This window comes from Neopelma chrysocephalum, unplaced genomic scaffold, assembly GCF_003984885.1.
Source record: "Neopelma chrysocephalum unplaced genomic scaffold, ASM398488v2 Primary Assembly neopelma1_61b, whole genome shotgun sequence".
NCBI lineage: Eukaryota > Metazoa > Chordata > Aves > Passeriformes > Pipridae > Neopelma > Neopelma chrysocephalum.
In genome coordinates this window covers 13,693,448-13,719,974 of record NW_020897717.1, presented here as the reverse complement: position 1 = coordinate 13,719,974, position 26,527 = coordinate 13,693,448, and the positions used below count along the sequence as shown (strand labels likewise).

At 43.0% G+C, this 26,527-nt stretch overlaps 2 protein-coding genes across 3 annotated transcripts in view; one reads left to right on the top strand and one right to left on the bottom strand.

The window, feature by feature from the left end:
• Positions 1–1,041: 1,041 nt before the first annotated feature.
• Positions 1,042–19,134, bottom strand: BROX (BRO1 domain and CAAX motif containing). Of its 2 annotated transcripts, none has more exons than XM_027681864.1 (13): positions 19,095–19,134; positions 17,011–17,141; positions 16,147–16,253; positions 14,550–14,646; positions 13,136–13,231; positions 12,396–12,468; positions 11,942–12,047; positions 11,285–11,374; positions 10,416–10,501; positions 9,033–9,114; positions 7,831–7,981; positions 5,936–6,095; positions 1,042–5,451 (listed from the first exon to the last, which is right to left on the bottom strand). In XM_027681864.1, the coding sequence occupies exons 2-13, from the start codon at positions 17,109–17,111 to the stop codon at positions 5,365–5,367; spliced, it is 1,236 nt and encodes a 411-aa protein (XP_027537665.1). In that variant the 5' UTR covers positions 17,112–17,141; positions 19,095–19,134; the 3' UTR covers positions 1,042–5,364. The 2 variants fall into 2 exon arrangements, with proteins under 2 accessions (XP_027537665.1, XP_027537664.1); XM_027681863.1 differs by lacking the exon at positions 19,095–19,134 and adding an exon at positions 18,565–18,762.
• Positions 19,135–19,287: 153 nt separating this feature from the next.
• AIDA (axin interactor, dorsalization associated) overlaps positions 19,288–26,527 on the top strand; it is a 29,429-nt gene continuing 22,189 nt past the window's right edge. The window contains exons 1-2 of the mRNA XM_027681760.1: positions 19,288–19,502; positions 22,991–23,060. Of these exons, the coding sequence (XP_027537561.1) occupies positions 19,393–19,502; positions 22,991–23,060 (180 nt within the window). The 5' untranslated portion in view covers positions 19,288–19,392. The remainder of the gene's footprint in view (positions 19,503–22,990; positions 23,061–26,527) is intronic.

Sequence of the window (26,527 nt, the reverse complement as noted above, 5' to 3'; positions counted from 1 at the left end):
TGCAAGAAAATAAGGAAAGAAATAAAGCAAGGAAATACACTTTTTTTTCCATGGCGATATTTTTAGCAAGGAAAGTCAAGGAAATCTATTTTTTTAAGAAGTGGAGGCATGAAAAGCAGCTTGCAAGACACTAGAAAAAGCACACAGTAAGACAGGTATGTATTTCCTATTCAAGGAGCTGCTCAGCTTTTTGGTCTGAAGTGTTCCAAGTAACTCATCATCCGTTTTCGCATCAATGGGAGGGAAACTGTGGGTCTTCAGGAGTTTCCAACACAAACCAGCAGGTTTCTGTGACTTGAAAATCTGCTTCAGAGTTAATCTGTTCCAGCAGAGACTGCTGCTGAAAAGATCCTTTTCCTTATAGAGGAAAGGAAAACATATCTCCAGTCTAGTGACTACACGGTAAAATTATGAACGCTCTCCAAACGCAATGACCTATTTGGTTGGCTCCCTGGTTGGGTGGGTAAATCTTATGTCAGACAAAAAGACATCACTGTGATAATAGAGATTATTTTTTTCCTCCAGGAACTGTGCTAAATCCTGAGACTCTGAAAGGAATTAGTATGTATTTACACTAAAAATGAATAAAGCAAGCTGTGCCTCAGAAAATGAAGAAACATTCCCCACAAATCTGCTTGCCACAGGCTGACAACTTAGAGAAGTGCCAGCAACCTGGGGTTATTCCCAAATAACTCCTTCACGTAACATATAGAATATCCTACAATGTCACAGACCCTGGCAAGTACTGGAATTTTGTATAGCCATATGAAATCCTATCTAATTACTTTTTTTTTTTAAACAGAAGTTTGGAAATTCCATCTCCTCCCTTCCCACCCCACAACTTGATGTGCTTCATTGTAGCTACTACTTCCATATGCACCCAAGTGTCTTGCTCATTTAAGTCCTCCTTTCAGCCTACTGCAAGGATTAAGTATTTTTTATAACTAATAAAGCTGTATAAAATTGGAGAAAGTAACATCCAAGACAGAGCCTTTTTCTTGCTACTATACTTGAAATTTTAAATGATGAAACAAAACGTGATACTTTAAGATTGTTTATTTTAAATGGTATTCTGAAGTTCATGATTATATACAAATTTTCAAACTATGAAGCTTAAGATTGCATGGTGACTGTCTTCACAAAATAAGGCTGCTCGGTCAATATTATCAAAGCTGATTCCGTTGAAGTGGGATCACTCAAGAGTACAGGATGGCTTCAGGAAGGTTGTAATCCATGAAGGCACCAACACCAAAGGAGGTGGGCCTTCCTACATAAAAAGCTAATCAAAGGTCCCCTTAGTTGCCATGAGACATTGGTTGAATTTGGGAGCATCAGCAGCAGAGAAAAGTCTGAGTGAAACCAACAGTCACTGTGGAAACGCCTTTACACTGAACTCACAATCAGGAGACAGGGACACACTGCAGGGGCTTTTCCATGCCTGTCATACTCCCTGTACTTTATTCCTCACTCAACTGGGCCAGTTATAGAAAAAAAACACACACAAAAAAAGCAGCTTATGCTGCTATAATAATTTAGTCATGAACTTTAGAGACAGATTTTTGTTTTTAGGGATAATTAATAGGCATGAACAGGATTTATGTTAATGCTGAAACTTCAGTTTAGATACTAGACAAGGGGATGGGATGAAATGTATCACCCTGCAGCCAATAGACAGAAACTTCTCATTACTCTGAACTTCCATGGAAGACAGATGAACTACTGCCTCCTCTCATGTTCCCTCCTCTCATGTTCTAAAGGCAGAGATATGCTTCATGAGTTTGTTTCAACACAGACAATTAAAAAGACATTTTAGTAATGCTTCCCATTATAACCTTACTGATAGCACAGTACCGAGACCAGTGCAACAAAACTAAAATGCCAGGAAGGAGTATTTACAACCATATTGTATTGTACCAAAGTTGCAAGACAAGAAATTTCTAAAGTGTAAAGTTGTCTATATTCTACACAGATACAGGGATCCATTTTCCTGCTTAGAGTACAAACCACTGTCGTTACAGACACACCACATATCCATGCTGAACATCTAAGTGACCAAACGCCATCCTTAGGCTGACAGGCAAAATTCCTCTACCAAATCCAGTGGGAGGCAGACATCGGCATCCAAGGACCAGGCTTAGTCCCTCAGTTGTAGGTGTGTCACATGCTGGATGGAGATTAACTACTGTAAACCCAGGAACACGAAACATGGAAGGAATGTATTTAAATACATGGAAGAAGGTATTTAAATAGAAATCTTACAAAGAGCTTAATGGTTTGTTTTATACTAGATTAAAGACAATCACTTTTTATTTTTAAAGCACAAAACAGAGGGCCCAGCACTCTGTATTTTATTCAGCTGCAGTTTTGTCCTACTTCAGACTGGGCACAAATTTTTAAAGACTATTTACACCAACAAGATTTGCAGGTTTAGCCACAAGAGCCTCTAAAACCAGAGAGAGGCCACAGAAACAGGCTCTTGCAGCATTAGAGTATTAAAAAGCCACCATTCAAAATACCTCATTCTTAAAAATTACTAAAGGGAACTATAATAGAAGGAACATGGCTGCTAGGTTTTCAGATTACCCGAAACTTCCAGGCCATTCATCCTTATTCTTAAGCACATTGGACAGTTAATCTACATCCTATTTACAATAATTCTTCCTACTACCCAACAAAACCAAAACAGAAAACTGCTCATTGGCTCACAGCTCTCTATACATTGCAAACTAAACAGTCACCACTTTCTTATTTTTTGGGCATCCGGTGTTTGCCACAGGATTTTAGCTACAAGTAAACAAAGTTTGTCTTGAAAAGCAACACATGTTAAGTGAATTAGTTTGTTCCATTAGTCTATTTTTAAACTACTACATCATATTTACTGAAACAGCTATGGCATAAGAGGTTACACAGCTAGGCTTAAGTAATGTCACCATCTGACACAATTCACTTGGTTATGCCCCAAACTATTTAAAGTGAACTTGATTCAGACAAACCACTCGGTTTGAGAAAGCATCCAACGGATTCCAATCCATAAAATAATCTTTCCTACTAAGTTGTTTGGGAACAATTTAGTCATGATCTGTTAATTTTAAGATATTCCTATACAGGAATACACCCATGGGTAAAAGCCTCACTGGAAATGAGGCCCAGGACCTACACATGCATTAGCAAACACGGGCAAGTCTGTGCCACAGCGTGTAGCTAATGGAAGGGAAAATGAGGGGAGGAAGGAAAAAGAAATCTAGTCTGCATAGAAAGAAAAGTAATTAAGTTGAGACATGTATGAATTAACACAAACAGGGATCAGTAACTAAAAAAAAATCATGATTATGAAACTGAGTTAACTGCATGTTGATTCTGAAAGGCGGCAGGATAAGCAAATGTACATGACTACAGATGTATCACATTTTTAGAATTAACATCTGTACAAGCAAAGTAGCCCCACGTTCCATTCTGGCAAAACCTACGCTGGTCTTTTAACAATGCAAGAAGTCAAATGAGTCACTTGATCAAGTTAGGAAGAGATCTGAGTAATTCTTCATAAAACATACCCCAGGCCCCAGTGCAACACCAGAAGAAATGGATCAATTTTAGATAAATATTCTTCTTGATACTTATTATTCTATAATCACATAGGCCCTTGCAGAACAGAAACTTCTTCCAAAGAAATTCAGCTCATTTTACACTTATTTTTATGTGCAGAACTGGCAGAAAGAAGAATCCACCACAGGAAGCAATGAATTCTGCATTTGATTCACCCAGGACTGCCAGCATTAAAAGCCTCTGCCTTTTGCAGTAACAAATTCCGTAGTTTGGTCCAGTGTCACAGGAAGAGTCATGAGTTTCCTATTAACCTCCTCAAAAGCTTTTGTTCCACAGGCCTTCAAGGAGCTACACACCAGCCCTCTAAGCTAAGTGACTCTGAGCCCCATGAAAGACTTCAAGCAGAAGCACTGAATTACACCACAGTGGAAGACAAATCCGAAGAGAACAAAGGGAGGAATGTGTTTACAGTGTACAGAGTGATAAGTGCATATGCCATCATGTTTGTTGAAACAGTGAACGTTGTCAGGCTGTTCAGTTTCTTTCTCAGGTAAAGTGAAATGCAGCAACAGGCACCCAGGGATTGCAAGGCTCTCACACCAACACATGCATCATATTCCTTTGCCCTTGCAGCAAATCAGAAAGCTACGTTTTTGCTGTCACAGCTGTTTTTGCAGTGCTCAGCACTAAAGAATGCTCCACAGGAGGCAAAAATGGAAGCAGCAAGTTCTACAAAATACTTTCTTTCTCAGTCTTGACTGGGCTTGGCTTTTGGCAAGTTTTCTTCCTAAGGAGCTGATTTCAGTGCAATACTGCAAAAGCTGAGAAGTATCACTATTGACACAGGGCATAAAGGGAATCTAGAGTTTGGTTTCCCAGTTGTGCCATCAACTCTTCAGCTCATCTTTCCTCCCTGTTCTCCTGACAGCTTCTTACAGACACTACCCAGATGGAAGCACAGCAACTCAGTTACAATTCCATTACCTTACACATAACAACTCCCTGAATTCCAGTGCCAAGAGATTTTAACTGTCTGCAGCTTTCACACTTACAAATCTTTCAGGATTCAAAAACTTTGAATTAATGACACAGTGATGCATTACTTTTAAGCATTTTCCTATTACTTGCTGCATCACTTTCAGATACACTTCGATATTAAAGGATTTTAATTAAAGGACAGACAAGCTAACGTACCTTACTACAAATTTTAATACAAGAACTCTATTCTATAGAGGAAAGAACAGAGGCTAATAGTTTCAGAATACAAATTGTGCTCCAGTTATGCAGAACTTAAGGTTTTCCAGGAACTGTGAAAGTCCTCTGAAATACCATAGGGGTGTTACAAACCGAACCCAGATTTTCTTTGCTCACTACAATTATGTAAATTTGAATATGACAGAGTGCTAAGCCTGAATGACAAAACTTGAATAAATATAACTGTTCATGCAAACCTATGTTTGCAGAATTTGACATTATATAGCATATAATGTAATGGAAAAATCCTCTAGCATTACAATCATGATACTTCCTGTGCTATTTGTGGGTAAAACTAAACCCACAAAAAGAAACTTTCTAGAGGCACAACAGGAACATTTAAGCCCACTCATTCTATGATATCCCACTAAAACCAAAAATAAGTCAGGTATAAATAACCTCCTAGAAATCCACCACATTCTCAAGCAAGATAGACACATACTAATGAAGGTAAATTAAATTAGTCTTCTAAGTTAAAAAAGGAGAATCAAAAAAAGGGAGATCAGAACTAAAGCCCCAGAGTCCTATTAATAGAGTTTCAAAGTGAGTTCGAAACACTTATGGCACTTAAGAAATCTGGCATCCACTGTCTTTTTGAGGCTTTATATCCGGTTCCTTCAGAGGTTTTACTTCTTCATCTGGTTTTGGTTTAGCCTGCAAACAAGAAGAAAAAAAAAACAACTAAATACCACAAGTACAAGCCACTGTATCTGCACAGTATTTATGCATGATTAACTTTACATATTGTAACAGTCCCTTCTCTTTTCAAGGCTGAAGACTTTGAGTACACCTCAAGCAAGGGGGAAAAGCCAAATATTCTCTGTTTCAGCATCCTTAAACAAGTCCTCTTCTAAAAAAGAATCATTCTATAGCATTCACTCATGTCACTCCATTTCAGCATACTACACATTAAAGGGTTTCCTTCTATTCAGGACTTAGTTTAAAAATGTCTCTGAATTCCCAGATGCTTACAGTGTGGCAGAGGTTAACTGACTTGCCCCTGGCACAGCAGAAATGTGCAGCCTTGTGTCTACATCCTGCCCTGAGCTGGGGAATATTACAGAAGAGCAACATGGTAACTCTGTAGGATACACAGAATAAAGCTAACAGGAAAGAACAGTACACCAGGTTATCTTACAGTGTCATCCTTCGGCCTCTTGGTGAGATCAAATGCTGCAAGTGTTTCAGGAGTCCAGTGTGCATTCAAGGCAGGAAACTCAAAAGGAACAGGCTCCACTAAGCCATAGTTTGCTTTCAGTTCTAGCTGGGGAGCCTCTGCTGGCACCTTCTGAAAATAGCTTAAAAGAATACAGAAATGTATTTAAAATACAATGCATCATCTCTGCAAGTCTTGTTTGCATCTCTAAAGAGAAACAATCTGGGTTTTTACAGTGGCAGTCACTGCTGCTCTCTTCCATTTCATTAAGGCACCATCTAACATGCATTCTGTCAGGAAGATTCACAAGAACAAAAGCAATTCCTTCTTGGTATTACTGTTCATCCCTAACAGTGAGGCAGGTTTTCTCCTACTTGATAACCACTATTCCCAGTGCTTCAATGAGAAGAGCATCTTTCGTCCAAAAAACCCCTTCAAAATACAAATGGGGATTTAAAATACTTCCCGAGAAAGACGAAGAGGACAGTTCTTTTCCTAAATTAGTCTTAATGTGCCGCAGTACATGATGGCAACAACACTGCAACACCCACAAAGACTTGGCTACAAGGCAAGGCCTGAATCAGGGTGTAACTCTACCCTTGGCAGATCAATGAGCTGAAAACTCGCAAATACTGACACACACTACCTTACTGCTGTGCTGCAGCAGAGCTCTGTGGTAGGCACATCTCCCAAAACTCACTTTCAAAGGTTGGCTCTAGAGGGACATGGATTTGTTGAAATCTGTATGCTGCTGCTGTAAGCTATGGCAATAGTTATTTAAACCAAAGCAGAAGAGTTGAGCATTTCTTTTTTTATTTGCAGCTCTGCTTGATGTACTTGACAATCATTTTTGTTTAGTCAATTCCCCCATTATGCAGGTCTTTAAATATAAAAAGGGAAATAACAAACCTATTATGGAATGCTAAATCATAAAAGGAGGGAAGGGAAGAAATAAATGAACAAAGGAATTCTAAAGCCAAACTAATCTTGGTATCTTAAACCACTTCCAAACCCTTTTTGGAAGGGGCAGTAACTAACAGAAAGCCCTATTCAAAATTCTAATTATATTTAGATGGGTAAAGCTCCTACTACCCTAAGAATGTTCTTCACTGAAGGCATGACCATGTTTTGACTTCCCTGCTTGCAAAGCAGAATCACCCCCTCTCTCCTCTTTTGCCTACTGGATTCCAGCAGCCAGGAAGAGGGCATTAGAGCAACACAACAACCTCTGCAGGCCTTTCTCTTTTGCTGGGGTAAACGTAACAAAGGGGCTGAGGAATGAAGGAAGAAAACTGCTTAATCTCTCCAGGTGTCAGTCCAACCTACCCTGGTGAACTGGTACAGAACACAGAGTGTGACAGCACAGACCCATAGCAATCTGCTAAGAGAAAACTACAGAACTGCAAATTTATCTTTAAGTTAAATGCCATGCCCTAAAGGAATGTAACACCTGGGGAGTAAAATTTACCATCCCATCTTGAAATAACAGCAAATGAGGTAATGGCCAGTCTTCGTGAACGAAGATTTGGGGAAAGGTCTTTTACCTTTCTAGCCTGCGCAATGGATTTTTTAGGTGAGACACAGCCTGCGCTGAACTGAGCCCACCCTTTAATCCTAAGGTTCATCTGCCGGGGCCAAGCAAGCTTGGACAATGGCAGAGAAGTCCTCAGGACGTAGGTTTGTTTAGAGTGACCTTCTCATAGATGGATGGCCTTACAGGGCTAACGGGCTCCATCTGCCCGGGGGACTGGCTGGGATTCGAACATGGGTCGCAGAGGTGAGAGTCCTGCATGCTAACCACTAGGCCACCAGGGGTCCCCCGCAAATGAGGTAATAACACTTTAAACAGAGTATTGTACCAACCATGAATTACTTACATAAATCCATTCTCTCTCTGGCACTTTTCTAGTGTGGTCTTAATCAAACTTCCTAATTTCTTAAAGAAGAGATGTCCAGAAGGTTTGGCAGTAGTCCCAGGCCCTTTGGTTTCTCCATATTCTTTGCACAATGCTTCAGCCTTGGAAAAAACTTTGCAAGAAAGAAATGAAATAAAAATCATTTACACAACCCTCTTAAATCACAGTTCTGGTCTACAGTGCTTCACTTTTAGAAGATACCAGAATCCATTCAGGTTTCTTAGAAACAAAAACAAACTAGTTCAAAGGCAGTACTTCCAGCCAAGATTTACTGCATCCAACAAGTGACTAGGAACAGAAAAAAAAAAAGAAAAAAAAAGATAGCTTTTTGGGTGGGAAGATGCAGGAAAGCAGTCTTATGTGTGGGGCAAAATGCAACAATAAGCCCAAGAACTGTGTCACATGATAGGGAAAAAGAGGGGGCATGAAGATGTCCATGCACAGTTGATGTCCAACACCAAATAACAATATGGAGTGGGAAAAGAAGCACTCTCCTCTGACCAGCAGGCACAATAAAAACCACAGTATTTGTTTTACTGCAAGTAATCCAACTTAGTTTGTTCTTAATAAATTTTTAATTTATTTTTTAAATTAATCTTTAAGTTTCCAATCTGAAGATTTGAGCATTTTTTATACACTGTGGTAAAGTTATGCAGTGCAGGCTGTTGAGATAGCAATAGTTTTGAAGACAGAAGAATGGGCAGAAGACCTTGAACTATTGCAAACTTGCCTTAATCTATCTTTCAAATGAATAGAAAGGAAATAAGTTACTGAAACCTGTTTAAAAGCAAACAAGCAGGGTCTATTTACTAAATTTACTATTTAATATAAGGTAGAGCAACCCCCAAAGCAGAAATGGCTGCAGTAACCTAACATATAGACCAGAAAACAGGACAACAAGACCATTGTTTTTTACAGTGTATATTGCAGGCAGTCCAAAGCCAGTCTTTAGCAGGCTGAGAAGTGAAGATGGAATTTTCTGCAGCACTGTTACCAAAGACAGTCTTGGTAAGAGAAAAAAAAAAGCACTGTCTCTCTTCAGAGATGTGCTGGATTTTCAGATCAGGTGACAGATAAAATCTTAAGTTTATGGGGGACCAAATAAACACAATACAGCAAAATAGAACAGGCACACCCTGTAATCCAGTCTCAGCCACACTTACATTTTTCTGATTCCTGCAGAGATCTGATTGCTTCCCCACATTTATCACTCGCCAGTAACGTTTGCCCATGGTAACAGTATGCCTGATGGGAGAGGACAAAATCATTACCAACATCATTGGGCACTTCCTGAACCAATTCCCTTCTGCTGTCCCTTACATCAGAGATGCATCTCTGTGAAGGTGCCATTCCCTGCAGACAATTGACAATTTGGGAATGCAAGTCAAAGCAGCATTCACTGAACAGTGCAACATAAACACCATGAGGCAGGTATGAACCAGGCTGTCTCAAGTCTAGTCAAGAGTAACTTTGAGCTCCATGAAGCTGTTTGACCAAAAGCACTGGCAGACAGTTCCAGTTCAAGCCCCCTCACCTCCCACAGGGAGACTGTGTCAATGTGCAGCACTAAGCCTTATCACAGAAAGATGATGAATCCCAGTCAAGTTTAAAAAGCAAAGACTAAAAACTGAAACTACCAGAATACTCAAAAACAAACACCCACTGAACCTGGAAGAGATGAGGTGTTCTGCTGTCTGACATGTTTTGCCACAGTCTAAATAACTTTTCCACCTCAAAAAGTTTTGTTCCTTCACACCCATGCTTGAAGATAGTACTGTATTCCAGTGAGAACTGAATTGCCACTTATATATTATTAGGAGCTGAGTTTAAATACTAAATACCACAGGTGAAGAAACAATCCCACCAACTAATGCCTACCTTGCACCCTGTCCTTTAATGTCTGTTCTCACAGTACAGCTGTACCAAAATTGACCATTGCCCATATCACACAAATTAAAAAAAGGAAAAGTACCACAACTCCGACCCTCTCTCACCTCTCAAATTTGCTACTAAGGCGAGCAAACCTTTTAGCTACAGGTTTAACCTAAGAGAAAGACAATTGTGTTAACTGCTTGGTTTGGGGCTTTTGTATAGTATGAAAAAGCCAGATGACAGGCTGTGGCAAGAAACAAACAGCAAACTGAGCAGCTGAGGATTCCAAAGGTGCCACTGCACTTGCTAAGAGATCAGTCAGGCAAAGAGGGACAGCTCTTGGAATGGTACCTAGTGGTGGTACTTGATTCAGTTTCCTTCAGGGCTTTCAAAAAGATGATCAGCTCTGAATTATGCCTAGAATTCCATTGTGATGCAAACAATGGAAGATGAGTACTATGCTCAGCCTGAATTGGTTCACTCAACAATACGTGATCACAATAAATACCACACTGCAGTAATTGCACTTGGCTCAACAAAAACACTTCAAATGCCACGGACACTGCACAATCTCTCTTCAGAGCACGGAAAGAAAGGCAAGGGAATACCTAGCCTCCGTTCCCTACCCAGCCCTTATACAACAAACTGTGACTGCTGTCAATGAAAATACTTACGTAGGCCATATAGAAGCAGCTCTTCAAGTTTAAGTACTTCCTCCATTTTCCTGCATAGGTTGGATCCAAACTAGATAATGTTTGATCTATGAACACACACATGAAGTTATTCTTAGGACATTTCCAAAAAGAAAAATCCCCAAATCACTCAAAGACCAGAATTCTTAAACTTAGCAACAGATCTTACTATAAAGTAGCCAGAAACAAGTGACAAAAATTACTCCTGCAAAGGCATAGAGAAACTAGGAGAGAAAACAAAAAAAAATATGCAGGTATCATGCAGTTTTCCCTAGAATCCCTGTAACTGCTGTCCCCTAAGTTTGGATGGCTAATTCTCATAAGTATTTTCAGGCAGCATTTCAGCATTTCAAAGCTTGTTCCTAGTTTAAGTTCAAGTAGTGACCTATAATGTGACGTGTTACAATGTTCTCCTGACTCCCATGCTTTTGCACTCTCTTGCCCAGTAAGCACAAGATCAGCTTACTCATCTGGAAGGATGTACATTATTAACTTGCTACACTCTTCATGATCTGTATCAGAATCTGCTGCCCAAAGGCAGCTGGAACACACATCAGTTACATCAGGCCATTTGTCTGCTGCCAGCACATATTCTCAAGACATTACTCCGTCTTTTGCCTGCCCTCACTAAGATTTCCTACCACGAGCTACAGAAAGATTCACACAAAAACAAAAGGCCTTATCAAAATACATGCTGGTAACTGAAGCCTTAAATGTGCTAAATAGAAGCTAAATATACAAACCATATCCACTGAGGAACTGTTAATATTGCAATTTATGGGTGGGCGAAGTATGTCTGCTGGCAGGAAGGCATAAACCAAGTCACTAAGGATACAAAACAAGACACTTACCAGCTTTTTGGTAGAAGTTAGCTGTTTCATAAGCAAGAGCAGCTATTAGTCCTGGATTATGTTTCAGTTCAATAGCCCGAGCAATTGTCACTGAAAAAAAGTTCCACACCACAGTGTAAGTTTAATTGAAATGTCCCTTCACATCAAATCAGCAGATGAATTGGGGGTTTTAAAACCCCTGCATAAACAGAAAATGAACGTTGTGCAGTCAAGCACACTGCAGTATAAAGACAGATTTTTTTCTTCGATAAAATTATCCCAATTTAATAGAAAAACTGAAGGAATGTTATCCTTTAGACTAGCTAATAAACATAAGCTGCAAATATTTTAAAGTAAAGGAACTGGGAATTTATGTTAGGTAAGCATGGTGGTGAAAAGGTTGCATGAAAGGAAAAAGAGAAGGGATGAATGTTACATGCAAGTCCTTCCAAAGTGGAAGATATTCCTTATTACATTTGTAATATCAGATTGATTTTTGGGATTTTTCTTCTATAATTGTAACTTAAGTTTCTTTAAAAGCAATCTGCCCTACTAAGCCACAGTACTTCAGGAGAATAAAAAAACCACGAGCTTGCTGCCAAGCAGAGTTCACAAGACATTAAGTGACCCACAAAGACTGTCATTTCCCACACTCAACAAACGTATAATTGAAGATACCTTCTTGAGCTTCAGCTTGGCACTGTATGATGCAAGAGTCTATAAGTCGAGCTTCTAAATCTCTTCCCTTTTCTACAGGTGTAATCAATTTTGGAATGTGACTTTCCTAAACAAAAAGCAAGTCTTGGATTTAGTTTAGACTTAATACCACTGCTGTCAGTGCAAAACCAGTGCCTCATTCCTAAATGGATGGGGCACTGAGTGAAGGTACCTCACTGTTGAATGTGATACTGGGGAAGCAGACAAATTACTCCTCCACTGCCATTGGGAATGAGTAGCAGGGATTGAGTGGTAGCACAACATATTACTACCCTTCTTTTTCCTCTGTCATTCAGGTAGTCTGAGGTACCTGTGTATTCTGTAACATCATCAGAAAAGCAAAGGCTTTTCTAAGACAAAAGGTCAAGTATTTGGAGACACCTTGAAGAACAAACAGCAAAGACAGTTTTTCTACCTTCAGGTGTTTAAAAATCCCAGCTGCTATCTTCAGGCTTCTGTGAACATCCTTTGCTTCATCTTCTGTTATACTAAGAATACAGAATGAGTCAAGGAAATGTGACTTAGAAAGGGCCTCTAGGTGACATTTAGTCCCACCTCCTGCTTTAGGGCACAACTATCAACAACAGTAGATCAGGTCAGTTGTGGCTTTGTCTAGATGAATCTTAAATCCGTCAAGAATCAAGAGTCCATTAATTCTCTAAGTGACCTGTCCTGCTGCTGTGCTACCCTTATGGTAAAGAAATTTCTTACAGTGTCCAATCATTAAATAATCAAATAGAACTTGCTTGAAAAAAGGAAACATAAGACCTTGTAATGACTTTCAAGTAAAAGGCAACCTCAGTGTTAAAGCCAAAGATTTAGAAATCTGTAGGGCTAGAAGTCAGCAGAGCTGTGATTTTGAGAATCTCAATTTTGTACCCAGACATTTAGAGCAGGACTGATGAAGGGTTTATTCACAACTGACACTTTCTCTGTATCACAGTCATGTGGTACCAGTGCACTTGGCTTACAGATGCAACAAGGGACTGAAGTGCACTTGGACATTACAGCATGTGAGTGAGTGAAGGCCAACCACCTCCTTGAACTCCTACTGTCTCAGCTGGACATGCACTACAGCAGTCAAAACCCGGAACCTGCTAAATCTTTGGTGGAATATTGCCGCAACAGAATTACTAAGAAAAGGAAAACACTTACTCTTCTTTTCCAGCAAGCCTTGATGCGTATTTTGTGTACCACAGAGCTACATTAAATCCCATAGAAACCAGTTCAAACACTGCATCCTGCTGGGCACTAAAGAAAGACAGACAAAAAAAACCCCAAACAACTTAATGACTTCAATTTTGCCCTGACAAACTGTATCTGCTGATAATTTATGTAGCATAAGTTGACATTTCTCTCCATAAAACATATTCCATTTAAGATATCAATGATTTCCAATTCAGAACCTCCTACTTGCTGAACTGCCTAAGAGGGACTTAGATATTTTTACTTATTCCCTTTAAGAGCTCGTAATTAGAATCTCCCACATTCGGATGCCCACCCTTCCCTTTTGGGAACTTTTATTTTAAAACTGTAACTTGAGACTTGTTTAGCTTTGGGTGTGGCTGACATTTTTCCATCTCTTTTTTTTTTTTTTTTTAAATTGCACATTTTGTGGAAAGCCGTGCTCTGGAATGTCTACTTTAAAGTTGTACTGCTAAGTTAATAAGTCAGAACCTATTACATCTCTCTCAAACGCATGTTATTGCAACTATTTATGTAACTGCAGACAAACAGCATGTGCAAATAGCAGGAAATTTCAGAAGCTAAAAACACAGTCTTTGAAAAGACTGAACTTGGAATCACAAGCTCAGTATGGTTTTGGAACTAGCAAACCTCTAAAAAAAAAAAAGGTGTGGGAGTGGGAAGAATAAAGCTGGCACAAGTACAAGTGTCCGTGACCGTGAGAAAATCAGAAGAAAGTCCTAATCAACAGATTTTCTTCCAAGGGGAATAAAAGCTTTGAGGAAGCCAAGCACTTCTAGCGAAATCTTGACAAATTCGTAGGCGTGGTTATACCACACAATTACCTACAATAGCAAGAGACAGCTGAATAATCCAGCAGGTTACAGATCTATATTCCTACTTAAAACAGAAGATTTGTTTGTTTGAACCAAGAGTACGTGGACCAGGAGCTTCAGAGGACAAGAGCAAAGTCAGATCTTCAGCAACACTGGTACGTCAAAACATGGAGAAGTGGCTGGTCAGGCAACAGTGCCAAATGAAAAGGTTTTAAATTGCAGTAAGCTTTATTATCACACTCAGTTCACCAACACCCTCAAGGTTCTTCTTTGTGCTGCTGTAGCCAACTGCAGATTCAGTCTGTAGATCAACTAAGACTCAGTGGATCCTTCCCCCATTACTGTGCATTACCACACCTTTACATAAAGGCCACACACGCTTCAGAACACCCAACACAGTATGGCAGTTATCAAAAACACACAGAAACATGGAAACTACTTTGCTACACTTCTCAGCTTTTCTTCAGGCTTGTGCTGGCACATGAGCACATCTCTAACAGAGCAGCAGACAACAGCTGCATACCCTGTATTCATAGAAGCACACGCACCTTGGGACTTGTCCTTGTAACGTGTCTGTCCACTTGAAATTCTGAATGTATCTCAACTTGCACTCTTGGGAAGAGTCATCCAGTGAAAGGATAAAACCTATGGAATAAAAAAAGGTACCGACAGGCAATCTCAAAGTTAGAAACAGAAACAAGGAATGAAGGAGAGGGATCAATAAGAATACAGATAAAGATAAAGGAATGTTTCTTTCTGCATCAAAAATCCGTGTTACTTCCTGAGGCTTTTATTCCTCAGTATCTTGAGAGCAAGATTTAGAAAAAAAAAAAATTGGCTACTACAAGAAACTCCTTGCCCAGCAGGTTACCAAATCAACCCTTGACTGCTCAAGGAAAACCTTGCAGATGTTTGTATGTCCCATACGGTGACTAGTTAGGAGTTGAACTGATTCAGGTACAGGATGGCTGAGGCTGCCTGAGGTGAGTGAGTGGCTGTCCCTGACACCATAATGGCAATCAGGAAATTCCAGGAAAAGCTTCCTGGTCAAAAGGGAGAGGGAAAAGGGCTTGTAAGCATTGACTCACCCAGTCATCACCTCTTTTTGTCTCCAGGGCTACAGGAAATTGGCTCTTTATGTCCAGCAGCCCAGAAAGCAGCAGTTAGTGGGATGAAGCTCACGCTATGAGATGTTCAAATGCCAGCATATGCAGGCCCAAGGAATTTTTCAGGGAGGCTTAAGAAAGACCTTGGTCTGATCAGGTCTTACAGACTTTAAGAACTCAAGACTAGCCACAGCAGCTTTTGGGGCTACAACCTTAGGTGCTGTCACATGTTTATAAAGATGAAAAATACTCATTCCTTTCAAGTGCAAAAGATTTTAGTGGCCAAGCATGATGTTTTCCTGAAGCAACTCTCCAAATCTTGACTGCAGCAACATCAACTCACATCTCACCTTTATCTAGATGTGGCATTGGCTTACACCCTCCCAGGGACTGAAGAAACTAAACCAACGTGAGCTGCTTCACTTTCCACAGACTAAAAGATCAGTTTCCATGAATCAGCTGACTCCTGAAAACTCAGTCCCAAGAAACTTGGCTGAGAGGGATCATCAAAATATCGGCAGGAGGGAGATCTCAAGGGAATGTATGATCACAGCTGACCATCTACTGAAAATGTAGATACTGTGCTAATGAGCACCTATATGTACACCCAAGACAAGCAGCAGTTAGAAGTGTAAACTTGCAACAAGTCTATGATCTGGTATTGGACAAACCAGAAGTTTACGCTGAAGAGTGAATCCTATCAACTGATTAACAGACTCAACTTATACTTAAGGAGCAACTCACCACTACCTAAGAGACAAATAATCATTTTCTCCTCCAGCAGGAAGAAGGATAAGGTTAAAAGGAGGAGGACAAGACTGCCATCACATAGTACTGGCAGGGTCACGAAACACACTGAAACTTGGAGAAAGGGCCTGGCGAGTACTCACGACTGGTATCAAGCACAGAACCCACATAGACATTATCCTTCCTAAAAAGTGCAAAGCTTCCTTACAGAAGATCAGCACAATACACATTCTGAGAAGTGCCATTAAAACTCAACTGATACACTTCCTGATGTATCAGTAGTATTGCCTACCTTGCAGGAGTGAAAAGTACAAGTCAGTTGCATTCTTCATCATTTCTGGATTACAACTTGAGTCTGTGAACAGCTCCAAGAGTCGTGTTCGGGATAACCTCAAATCACTACGTGGAGGAGAAAAAAAAAAGAAAAAAAATAAACCTGGGATGTTCTACTCCAAAATGTACTATAGAAAGTACCCACCCATGTATAGCACCACCCTTTTGGCTCAGAAGGTGAAGCTAAGCATTCCATTTAGCTACCTGAAGGCCTGGAAAGGGATTTTATGAGGAAGATGCCAATAAATATAGAAAAATCTTCCTTTCTCCCTTGGATAGACACGACTGACTCTTTAGCACAATCCACTTTGGACAGACAGCAATGAATAATCAGTACTCAATCTACTGTTTTAACGTAAACTAAAATAACTATGCCTTTACCTACCAGGAGGTTGGGTGCAGGGGGAGGGAAGTAACAAGCACGAACATTCTTCAACATTAGAATGGGGTGAGATGAAGAGATAAGAACAGATCTGCAAAATAAGCTGAGATCTCTTTCCATTACATTCCTATCTACAATAGAACAGTCAGGCCTTATCCACTTATGGAAATTAGGAATATTTTGCACAGGAATGCACAGTCATCAGAAAGACAATGAAATGTTTCGTCTTTTGCTGCTGCATTGTTATAATTGGCCTTGCTGTGCACTCAGAGACTTGAAAACTGGAGAATTCATTCTTTGTAATCAAATGTTTGGTGTTACCAGTGTCTTACTGTCTCGCTGCCTACACTTCCAGTCATCTTCAGCTCAAAAACTGAAGAGTAACCATTACTTTTAAGGATGTCCTCCAAACAGAGTGAAATTAGTCAAAGGAACACTTACTTGCAAACCTTTGCTGCAGCTGGAGTGGTGGCTACCCCATAATAATTAAATGAAACAGGAGCCGTAGCCTTCAAAGGGTTGCGGTGGAACCAGTGGGTCATTTTCTCTCCGTAGTGTTGTTTACGCCAAGTCTAAAGTGTGGAAAGGAAAGAACAGCTGCAGGAACAGGTACAACTGAGGTGCTACACAGAAAAATATATTCCAAATGTAAACAATTAGGCATGAAATTAATTTGAAGTTAGAATTCTTTTTTTTCCCATCTGAAATGCTGAGTTTCCATATGCCTTGTCTTCATCATCCATGTGCTTAGTTTGAGAAATACAGATGCTTTCTGAGGCAACTATTCTAAGTTAGGCAAAAATCTATCACCTACTTTGCTCTATGTGAGCACATACTTTCCTAGCAAAGAAATAAATCCCCTCAGTTGTTACCTCCTGCAGAAGGCTGAACATACCTGTAAATTACATGAAAAATATCTCAGAATCACAGAATCAAACAGGTTGGAAAAGACCTTTCAGATCATTGAGTCCAACCTCTGACCAAACACCACCCTGTCAACTAGAGCATGGCACCAAGTGCCATGTCCAGTCTTTCCTTAAACACTTCTAGGGACAGGGACTCCACCACCTCCCTGGGCAGTCCATTTCAATGCTTAACAACCCTTTATGTGAAGAAATTCCTCCTGATGTCCAACTTAAACCGCCCCTGGCACAGCTTGAGGCCATTTCCTCCTGTCCTGTCATCATTTGCTTGGGAGAAGAGGCTGAAACCCACCTGGCTACACTCTCCTTTCAGGCAGTTGTAGAGAGGGGTAAGGTCAACCCTGAGCCTCCTTTTCTACTGTGTCTGGTCAATCTACAAGTAGCTTTTATTGCAGAGCCATTGGTATGGATGAACCTGCAGTCACACAGTAATCCTGCCTGAAAACATGGATCTATTTGCTTACATGTAACAGACCTGGAAGTACAGATAAAACTGACCATCACTTTTCTTTCACCTCAACTTCAGCAAATGAATATAACACAAGCATTGCAATGAGCTTCACCACAGCGGTGATGAAACAGAACGGGCAGATGCTGAAACATGGGAAGGCTGTACTGGATCAAAGGAGAAACCCCTTCACCAGGAGGACAGAAGGACTGAGGAACAAGTTGTGTGGTCTCCCATTCTCAAAGTCCCCACTGGACAAAGTCCTGAGCCCTGGGGGCGACCTCAGAGCCGACTCTGCTCTGAGCAGGACGCTGGACTCGAGATTCCCGGGACCCCCCATCACCTCACGGCTCTTTTGGAACCTTCTAAGTTGATCCTTACAAAACACTCCGCAGCTTGGCTATAATAAAAAGCCCAAGGAGATCTGCCGAGCAGCGACCCTCTGGCACTGTGCAGGTCCTCCTGACCGAGCAGGGGGCTTGTTCATCGTGCCAGCACCTACCGCGACTTATGCTTTCAGTGCCTACTGCGACTTGTTCATGTCAGCACCTATCGAGACCTGTTCATCATGTCAGCACCTATCACGACGTCTCGTGCCAGCATCTATCGCGACACCCCACCCACCTGCGCAGCGGTCTGTCGCACGCTCGGTCGCCCCCGTTCCGGGTCGGTCTGTCAGTCCCTCACAGGGCTCCGAGGCCCCGGGACCCCCGTTCCGATTCTGTCAGTCGGACCCTACAGCGCTCCCGTGACCCCCGTTCCGGGTCTGTCAGTCTGTCCCTCACAGCGCTCCCGTTCCGTCCCGGCCCCGCCGCTCCCGGCCCCGCGTCACGCGCCCGCCGCCGCAGGCAGCGCCAGCCGAAAGCCGATGGCGTTCCCCCGCCGCGGCCCGATCGCATCGATCCCGCCGCTCGCCCCCTCCCCTCCCCGCCCGGTGTCCCCGGGCCGCCCCCGCCGCAGCCCCGCGGCTCTGGGGGCTCCTGGCACAGGGGGGCGCGGAGGCACGGCCGGGGCCCGCGGCCCTCCCGCGGGAGGGACGCCTCAGCGCCACCAACACAGGCGGGAGCGAGGGGACACCGGCACCGCAGCGACGGCAGAGGCCGTCCGGGACGAGCGAAACACCCGCGGCGCTGCCGGAGGTCGCCGGGGCTTACCTGGGGGCGGGCCTGCGGCGGCGGCACGGCCGGGAGCGGAGGGCGGAGCGGAGGGAGGGGCTCGGCCCCGTGACCGGCGCCATGGCGGTACCGAGGCGGAAGCGGCGCCGGGGCCCCTTTGCCCCGGTAGCGATGGCGGGGCGGGCGCGGCCGGCGCCACCTCCCCGCTGGGGCGGTGCGGGGCGGTGCGGGCGGGAGGCGCCGCCGCCGCGCTCGGGTGTCCCGGGGCCGGGCGGGGCGGTGCCGGCGCTGGCGGTGCCCCGGCGCGGGGTGAGCATGGTGCCCTAGCGCTGGGGCTATGTCGGAGGCGGCCCGCAGCCTCCTGCAGCGCTGGGGCGCCAGCTTCAGGAAGGGCACCGACTTCGACTCCTGGGGGCAGCTGGTGGAGGCCATCGACGAGTACCAGATGTGAGTGCGGCCCCGGGGAGGGAGCGGCCCCGGGCGGGGCAGGGCAGGGCAGGGGGGCCCCGCCGAGCTCAGGCCGCGGCCGCCGCACCCCTGGGGCCCCCCGGCCCTTCCCCAGGGCGCGGGGCCGGGGGTCGGGGTGTCCCTCGGCGCGGGAGCCCGGCCGTGGGCGAGGCGGGAGCCGGCCCGTCCTGCCCTCTGTGAGGGCGGCGCGGAGCTTGGAGCAGCCGGGTCTGGCGGGAGGTGCCCCTGCCCCATGGCACGGGGGTGGAACAGGATGGTCTTTAGGGTCCCTTCCAACCCCAGCGTGGACCGCCGGAGTGGTTGGTTGGTGGAGCCCCCGCGGCAACCCTGGGCCGGGATGCTTCCATCCCATCGCCCTGTTTGCCCCACGCTTGTGGGGAAGGGAGGGGGGACCTGGCAAATGGTCTGCAGAAGCAGAAAAAAAAAAATCCTAACCAACCCATCAGAGTGAAAAGGGGTTCTTCACAGGCTTGTGTGTTTTGCTCCTGATGAAATCGGGGTGGGAATGTGAGGAACCTGGCACCCCAGTCGGATTTGGTGGCACTGGGTGAGACTGCACCATCCATGAATCCTCTGGCACCAGAGGAGTATCGGCTATAGAGCGCTGTTGGTATCCTTAGTAACACACCTGGTAGCTTTAGTCAGATGCTCTCCCCTACTACTCCATTCATCGTGAAGGTGAGAGTTGTTTCTTTGTGATCTGAGTATTTCAGGCTAAGTTTCTCTTGGTGAATTTCTGGAAGTCATCAAGAGTGTTTGCACTTGTCCCCAAGAGTAAGTCAGCTGAAGGGATGCTCCCTGAGGGATCTTGTAGCACTGTTCAGGGATGGGCTGTAACCACACTGGCTACCAGTTTAGTTGCCATTCAGAGTAACTAAGTCTCCTGGCCATGGACATCGTGGTCGTGAGAGGCTGTAATCTCATCATTTCATTCACTCACCAGGCAGGATGATGCAAGTTCAGTTATTTGCAGTTTACTGATGGTCTTTTGAGTAGGGCAAGCTGTTACTATACAAACCTTGGCACAGGGATGAAAAGAAATTCTCTTCCAGATCGGTATCTTGACAGAAAAAAAAAATCATTGAAAAGTAAAAAGATATTTTTACTAACTGCCCTTATGTGGATATCTGCAAGGAATCCAGTAGGATCCTAATGCTTTAAACTATCTTAGCAGTCTCAGCAGCCAGTTTTATATAATGATGTTTCTTCAGAATGAAAAGTGTTTATGCTTTTCATTCTGATCACTCTTCACTGACAGGTGAGGTCACTAAACATTTGCAGACAGTCCAGTATGAGATCCGAAGTACAACTTCTGTTCCTTTCCTCCCTCCGTTGCTTGTGTCGGACGAGAACTGAGGTGATCTCCACGCCCTGGCTCTGCTCTGACTTCGGAGCAGTGCGATATCTTTGTAAGAAAGCTCCTCTTGGATAGTGGTGTATTGTAAGCTGCTCTTATCAGTGAGTTTCTACTGAGTAGTCCTCAGTAGATGAACTGTGTGGTTCCAGGACTGAGAAGAAAGGAGAGAGAAGATCAAGGGATTACAGGGAGGTAATTCCTAGGGAGGAGCAAAACCTTTTCTCTATGTATATCTGCTGTTTGTAGATTAAGCAGGTAAATTAATAACAATTTCAAGCTGTGGAATAGAAGTTGCAAACAAGCAGCAGACAAGATACCAGCCTGTAGTTCTGGAGAGACATCACAGTGTGGGTTTTTGTTGTTGCCCTCTCCAGTGGCACCCTGAGATGGGATGAACAAGTGTGGTGCTGCTGTTGTCCAGATGCTGTGAACACCACCACAGTCTGTACTGATCAACACCAGGAGCCTGAGGAGAAGCTGGTTACAGTGAGCTTTCTGATGCTGAGAAAGATTTTCCCAAATCTAAGCTAAGTCCTGATGGATGCTCACGTAAAAATTATTTACCTCCTGTGTCCGTCCACTCAGGTCTTTGTTACTCCTGGAAGTGCAGGAAGCTTGGTGCAAAGATTGGCCTTCCTTCATTCAGGTGCTTACTCACACAGGAGCCCTTCGAGCTGTTAGCAGTGGCTTCCCTGTTGAACGTCCCCATCTGCGGAACTTGGTCTAATCCAACTTTGAATGAGCCTCAAGTGGGATGCCAGATGCATTTATTTGGATTAGGGTGGATTTTTTTTTTTTATTTTTTATTAGTGACAAATGGAAAGAGGATTGTGTTATTGATGGTTGCAGAAATGTTAATGCTGTGATGCTGCCTGTTGTGGGTGGCATGTTGCTGCTATGGTGATGTTTTCTCAAATCATTACTTTTTATAAAGGGGGACAACAGCACCGAGTTATGCAGTTACTCGTCCTGTTTGGTTGTGTTTTCACTGGTTCCAGTTAAAAGCTACAGCTGCCTCAATCCTTATAGAGTTTTTAAAAAGAGTTTATTTTGAGAAAAAGCAAAGAAATTGAGTTCTGGTCTTTGTTTCTGCCACAGGCTTTGACGATAATCTGTTCTGCTGTGTGCATCTTGTTGTATGTATTTTAACCTCCCCCCAGAAACCAAGCCAATGCTCCTGCAGTGGTGGAGAGAAGCAGAACCCCTTTAACAGTGCAAACTTGGATGTTCCAGGTGGAAGAGTATTGCCATGTCCTGGGTATTGCTGCTGTCCCTGGGTTTCCCCTCAACCCTCGTCCTCCCTCCTGCTCTGCTTGTAAAAAAAATTATTTACAGGGAATGGCAACAATTGCCCAGAGGTTTTGCTTGTTTAATGTTCTCTTTCCTCCCGGGACGGAAACTGTAACTCTTCCCATAGCTTCCTTCCAGCTTCCTTTCGCTTTCTGGAGCTGTTTGCTTACTGTTACTTTCCGAACCTTTGGTACTCCCGCCTCCGTGGTGACAAGGGGTGGGGTCTCTGCTCCACCTGGGATGCTAACAGGTGCAAATGTGAGCTGATCCACCCCGGCAGCCTGGGCCAAGCAGCCCTGTGCCTGCCTTCCAGCGCTGGGAGACCATGTGCCATCACCCAGAGTGCCCTCACCCTGGCAATCCTTGCCTCCTGGCAATCTGATGTGCCTCAGATTCGCCTTGTGAAATGCATGTGGGATTGTACCACAGTGGGTCTTCACAGGGGCTACAGTTTGTTAGGATAAAAGAAGAGGATGGTGAGAGAAAAAAGATCAGTGCTTATAAAAGGAGTTGTTGGCTAGAAGAACCTTCTTACCTGTTCTCCCTTCATGATGCATTATATACGTAACCTTTCCTGCCTGATGTGGTTCCATACTTTGTCACTTTGTCCACCTTCTGGGTTTTATTCAAGTATGGACTACCAGGGCTATAGAAAACTTTGTTTAAAAAAACCTCCAAAAACACAACAACCAAAAAACCCCCTGAAACTATTTGAAGCAGCAGTCTGTGGACCTTTTGTCTGCCACGTTTTGTGGAGCCAGGGGGAGGGAGTGTGTTTATGTTGTATTCCCACTCTACAGTTTTCTTTTCCTCCATCCAGATTAGCAAGGCACCTACAAAAAGAGGCGCAGTCTCAGCACAACAACTCGGAATTCACAGAAGATCAAAAGGTGAGCATTTGCTGTTTGCTCAGTCAAGGAACTTGACTCAGAGATGTTGATGTGTGTTATGTTTTTTTATCTCGCTGGCCAGAGCCTTGTGAGACCTTTTTTCCTCTCTCAATATATGCAAACAGAAACGGAGCCCAGCACGGCTGAAACAGTTGCTGTCATGAGATGTGACGGATGCTCTGTTGTGTAGTGCTAAATGTCATGCGTGCTGGCCAGAGTCCTTCGTAACCTGGGTGTTTCTTTTTTTGGGTGATGTTTGATAACTTGCTTATTCAATGTTAGTACAATTTGTGTCGTGAGGTCTAAATACAAAATGTCGTGAACTGCAGACATGGAGGGTGTTTGAGGGGGATGTTAGCTTAACATGTAACACCTGACAGGGAAGGGTCCTGGCAGAATACTCCCTAGTAGCCTCTTAGAACATCATTTGTTTATAATCTTTCAAAATATTGAAATTACTTTACTCCTCCCTCCCTCTCCTCAGTTGAAAAGGCTGTTTCTCGTCTCAGCAACATACTGCTGCAGCTCTGTGGTGGGATTTAAGTGGACAGTGCTAACTGGGGTCTCATATGCTCAAGCATTTACTGCAAAATAAAATCTTCTGAGATATGAGATCTTAAATTTTCTTGTCTCCTATAAAGACATGCTTTTCTTAGGAATACCAAACTACAGACTTGTATTTCCAGATTTCTTGGTCATAAGAACACTTTTTTGATCAATGCTGTTACCAGGAAATTGACATTTGCTAGCTCAGAGTCTCACAATAATAGAGTGCTGGAGTAATAGGATCTGTGCTTGGAAATGTTAGTCCTGAAAACAGGTCCTGGCTACAGAAATTCGAGATGAACTTGATGTGTTTAAGGAAACTCATACAAAGAAATGCACCTTTGTAGAACCTGACAGAGGTTTGTAACTGTTTCCTTAACGTGTACCAATAAGAAAAGCAAAGAGCTGGTCTTGCATGTTCTGTTTACCTTCTGCAAAGAAGGTGATAAAACTCACGGTTGCCTTAAAGCAAGTCTTAATCTTGGAGAAGGATTTGGTCCACTTTTCCTGAACTGTAAGCCTTGAGAGCCTTGTTAATGTTGGACAGCTGTTTACTCTTTGATTGCTTCTGCTCTCTATCCCTTGCTGGTAGCTTTCTCCATCATTCTCAGCTACAGTTATCTCTGCAGTGTGTTTCCCCTCTGTGGAGACTTTCGAAAATGTAGTTACTCCATGAAGGCGAAGTTGTTAATCTCACTGCTGGAGACATCATCTCCTGTGAGTATGGGAACCAGAACCGCACAGGGCTTTGCTTCCAGATGTTCCCTGAGTCTTATGAAAAGGACCTTGGACCAGATTGTGGAAGTGAATGAGGTCAGCCATGAGGGAAGGCCTGGGGGGCTCAGGAAGTGGAGATAACTGACCTCAGATGTGAGATGCACAACTATAATCATGTCTTAAGGCAACAGTCTTCTGAAAAGAAAAAAGTGAAGAGTGGTGGTTTTAAATCCTTGCAGAGTGATACATATTTCTGAGGCTGATAAAATTTGCAAAAGAGGTTTGCATTTATATCACTTACTATTTTTTGCAGATCAGCAAGTGACTGATGCAGTGAAACTTTGAGTCTGGTTATCAAAGTTCAATAACTGTTTGATTAGCCACATGCACAGCCCAATTCCCCAACATTTTGTTGGAAGAACACCCTCTTTCCCACCTCTACCATGAGGAATGCTAGTCACAGCAAAACTAAGAGTCTTCCTACTGCTTTGAAAGAAGCACTTAAAATGCTTTACAGCAAAATCTTTTAGTGTGATGTAAAGGTCTTTGCTGTTCTAGTCTTCCCTGTTTCTGCAGGAGCTCAACCAGTATATCATTTAGTGATCATGACCAATTACTGTCATTGCTAATATCATTTATTTGGCATGTAGGGGTGGACTTTAGCAGACTGCTGGCTTTGCAAGCAGTTTGGTTAAACAGAAGTGTATCTTCTTTCTCACCACCCTTTAAAAAATCAGCTACCAAAACAGCTACAACTGTGCTCCTGCCAGTGCATCCTCCAACGTGATATTTCCTTGTGGTTCCAAAAAGCCTCTTCCCTATTATCTTGACTTTCTAAGGTTCTGCATGTTGTATAAGAGCCACTTCTTTATTTTTTTTGAATGTAGAAGAGTGTGTAAACTTCAGGGTTTGCTTATCTGATATCACTGGCCAAGGCTGCATGCAGAATTTCGTAGATTGAAAGACCATGAAGCTCATTATGATTTCCAGTTGCTTGATCTACCCCCATTCAATTTTTTTATAGATTTCCAGTTATCTGTTTTCCAAAGGACCTTCCATACTGCTGAGAATTACTGTGAGGCTGTCGTTGTTTTCTTACTTGGTGTGCTCTGTAGGGAAGGTGGATTTCAGCAGTGTACCAAGGGAAAGCTACTCGCTTTACAGCTGTGGGGAAAGGATAAGACAAGGTTCAAATCCTCAGCCCTATCTGCCTGTATAAACTTTTACCATGTTTGGGTTTATTTCATGCATCACAGGTGGTGTTACAGTGCAGACATGGCAACGCCATAACTGATGGTGTGTTACTTGCTAATCTAATCGTACAATCTGTTAATCTAAAAACACTTGACAGATATCACCAGTTCCTTTCCTAGGGGTACTGTGAGCCAGTTATCATTTATCTTATAATAAATGTATTGTTTGTGTAAGAATTCAGACTTCTAAATAGTCATATCTTGCCTTTTTGCTCTTGATCTGAAGAGTCTGTTTTGAAACACTGTATGCTACTTGCCTTGATAGAGCAGACTGGTCTCCAGATTTTGCTGTTCATTCCTGTGTTTTCGACTTTTCTGAGGGGTTGTCATCTTATAACTATTGCTGGACATAATTCTGTAGTTTCAGTCCTTAGGGAAAGCTCTATCTTGACTTGGATAATCGACAGTGCTGGAATCTTCATTAGTGATTGTGAGTTTTGTTGAAGAGTTTCTCTGCAGATACTATAAACAGAAAATCGTTGTGTTTAAATCTAGCCACCCTTCCACAGCTGTAAGGAGGCCAGGCAACAGTTTCATCACCTAGAAGCTGCATGTATGGAACATTAGCAGATACAGTTACTGGTGAATTTACCTCAGTCTTAATATTTTTAATCTTCCTGTTCATTATTTCACCTTCATTCTCTAAAAAATCCTGTCTTCATTCATGATCAGCCGCTGTGTTTTGCGATATGAATTGTTCCAGTTAGGTTTGGCCGTGGTTGTCAGCTTGCCTCCAGCTACAATTACTCTCACCCAGTTCTCTATGCAATAAATGTGACCTTTAAAGCCCTCTCCCAACCGCAGTTGTTGCTTCTCGTGTAACTGTTTTTGTGCTCGGCTGAGTTCTCTTCAGCATTAGAAAATCGTGCTTTTTGTGCAATGATAACTTGTTGAAATAAGAGCACTGTTGAACAGTTTTAGCATGATTCATTAAACTACTGGTCTTCTAAC

Excerpts from the sequence above, each read along its gene's own strand:
- BROX (XM_027681864.1), bottom strand. The coding sequence starts at position 17,111 with ATGACCCACTGGTTCCACCGCAACCCTTTGAAGGCTACGGCTCCTGTT. Across the intron at positions 12,048-12,395 it reads GGATTTTTAAACACCTGAAG|GAAAGTCACATTCCAAAATT; the intron begins GTAGAAAAACTG and ends CTTTTTGTTTAG. Across the intron at positions 5,452-5,935 it reads AGAGGCCGAAGGATGACACT|GCTAAACCAAAACCAGATGA; the intron begins GTAAGATAACCT and ends TCTTGTTTGCAG.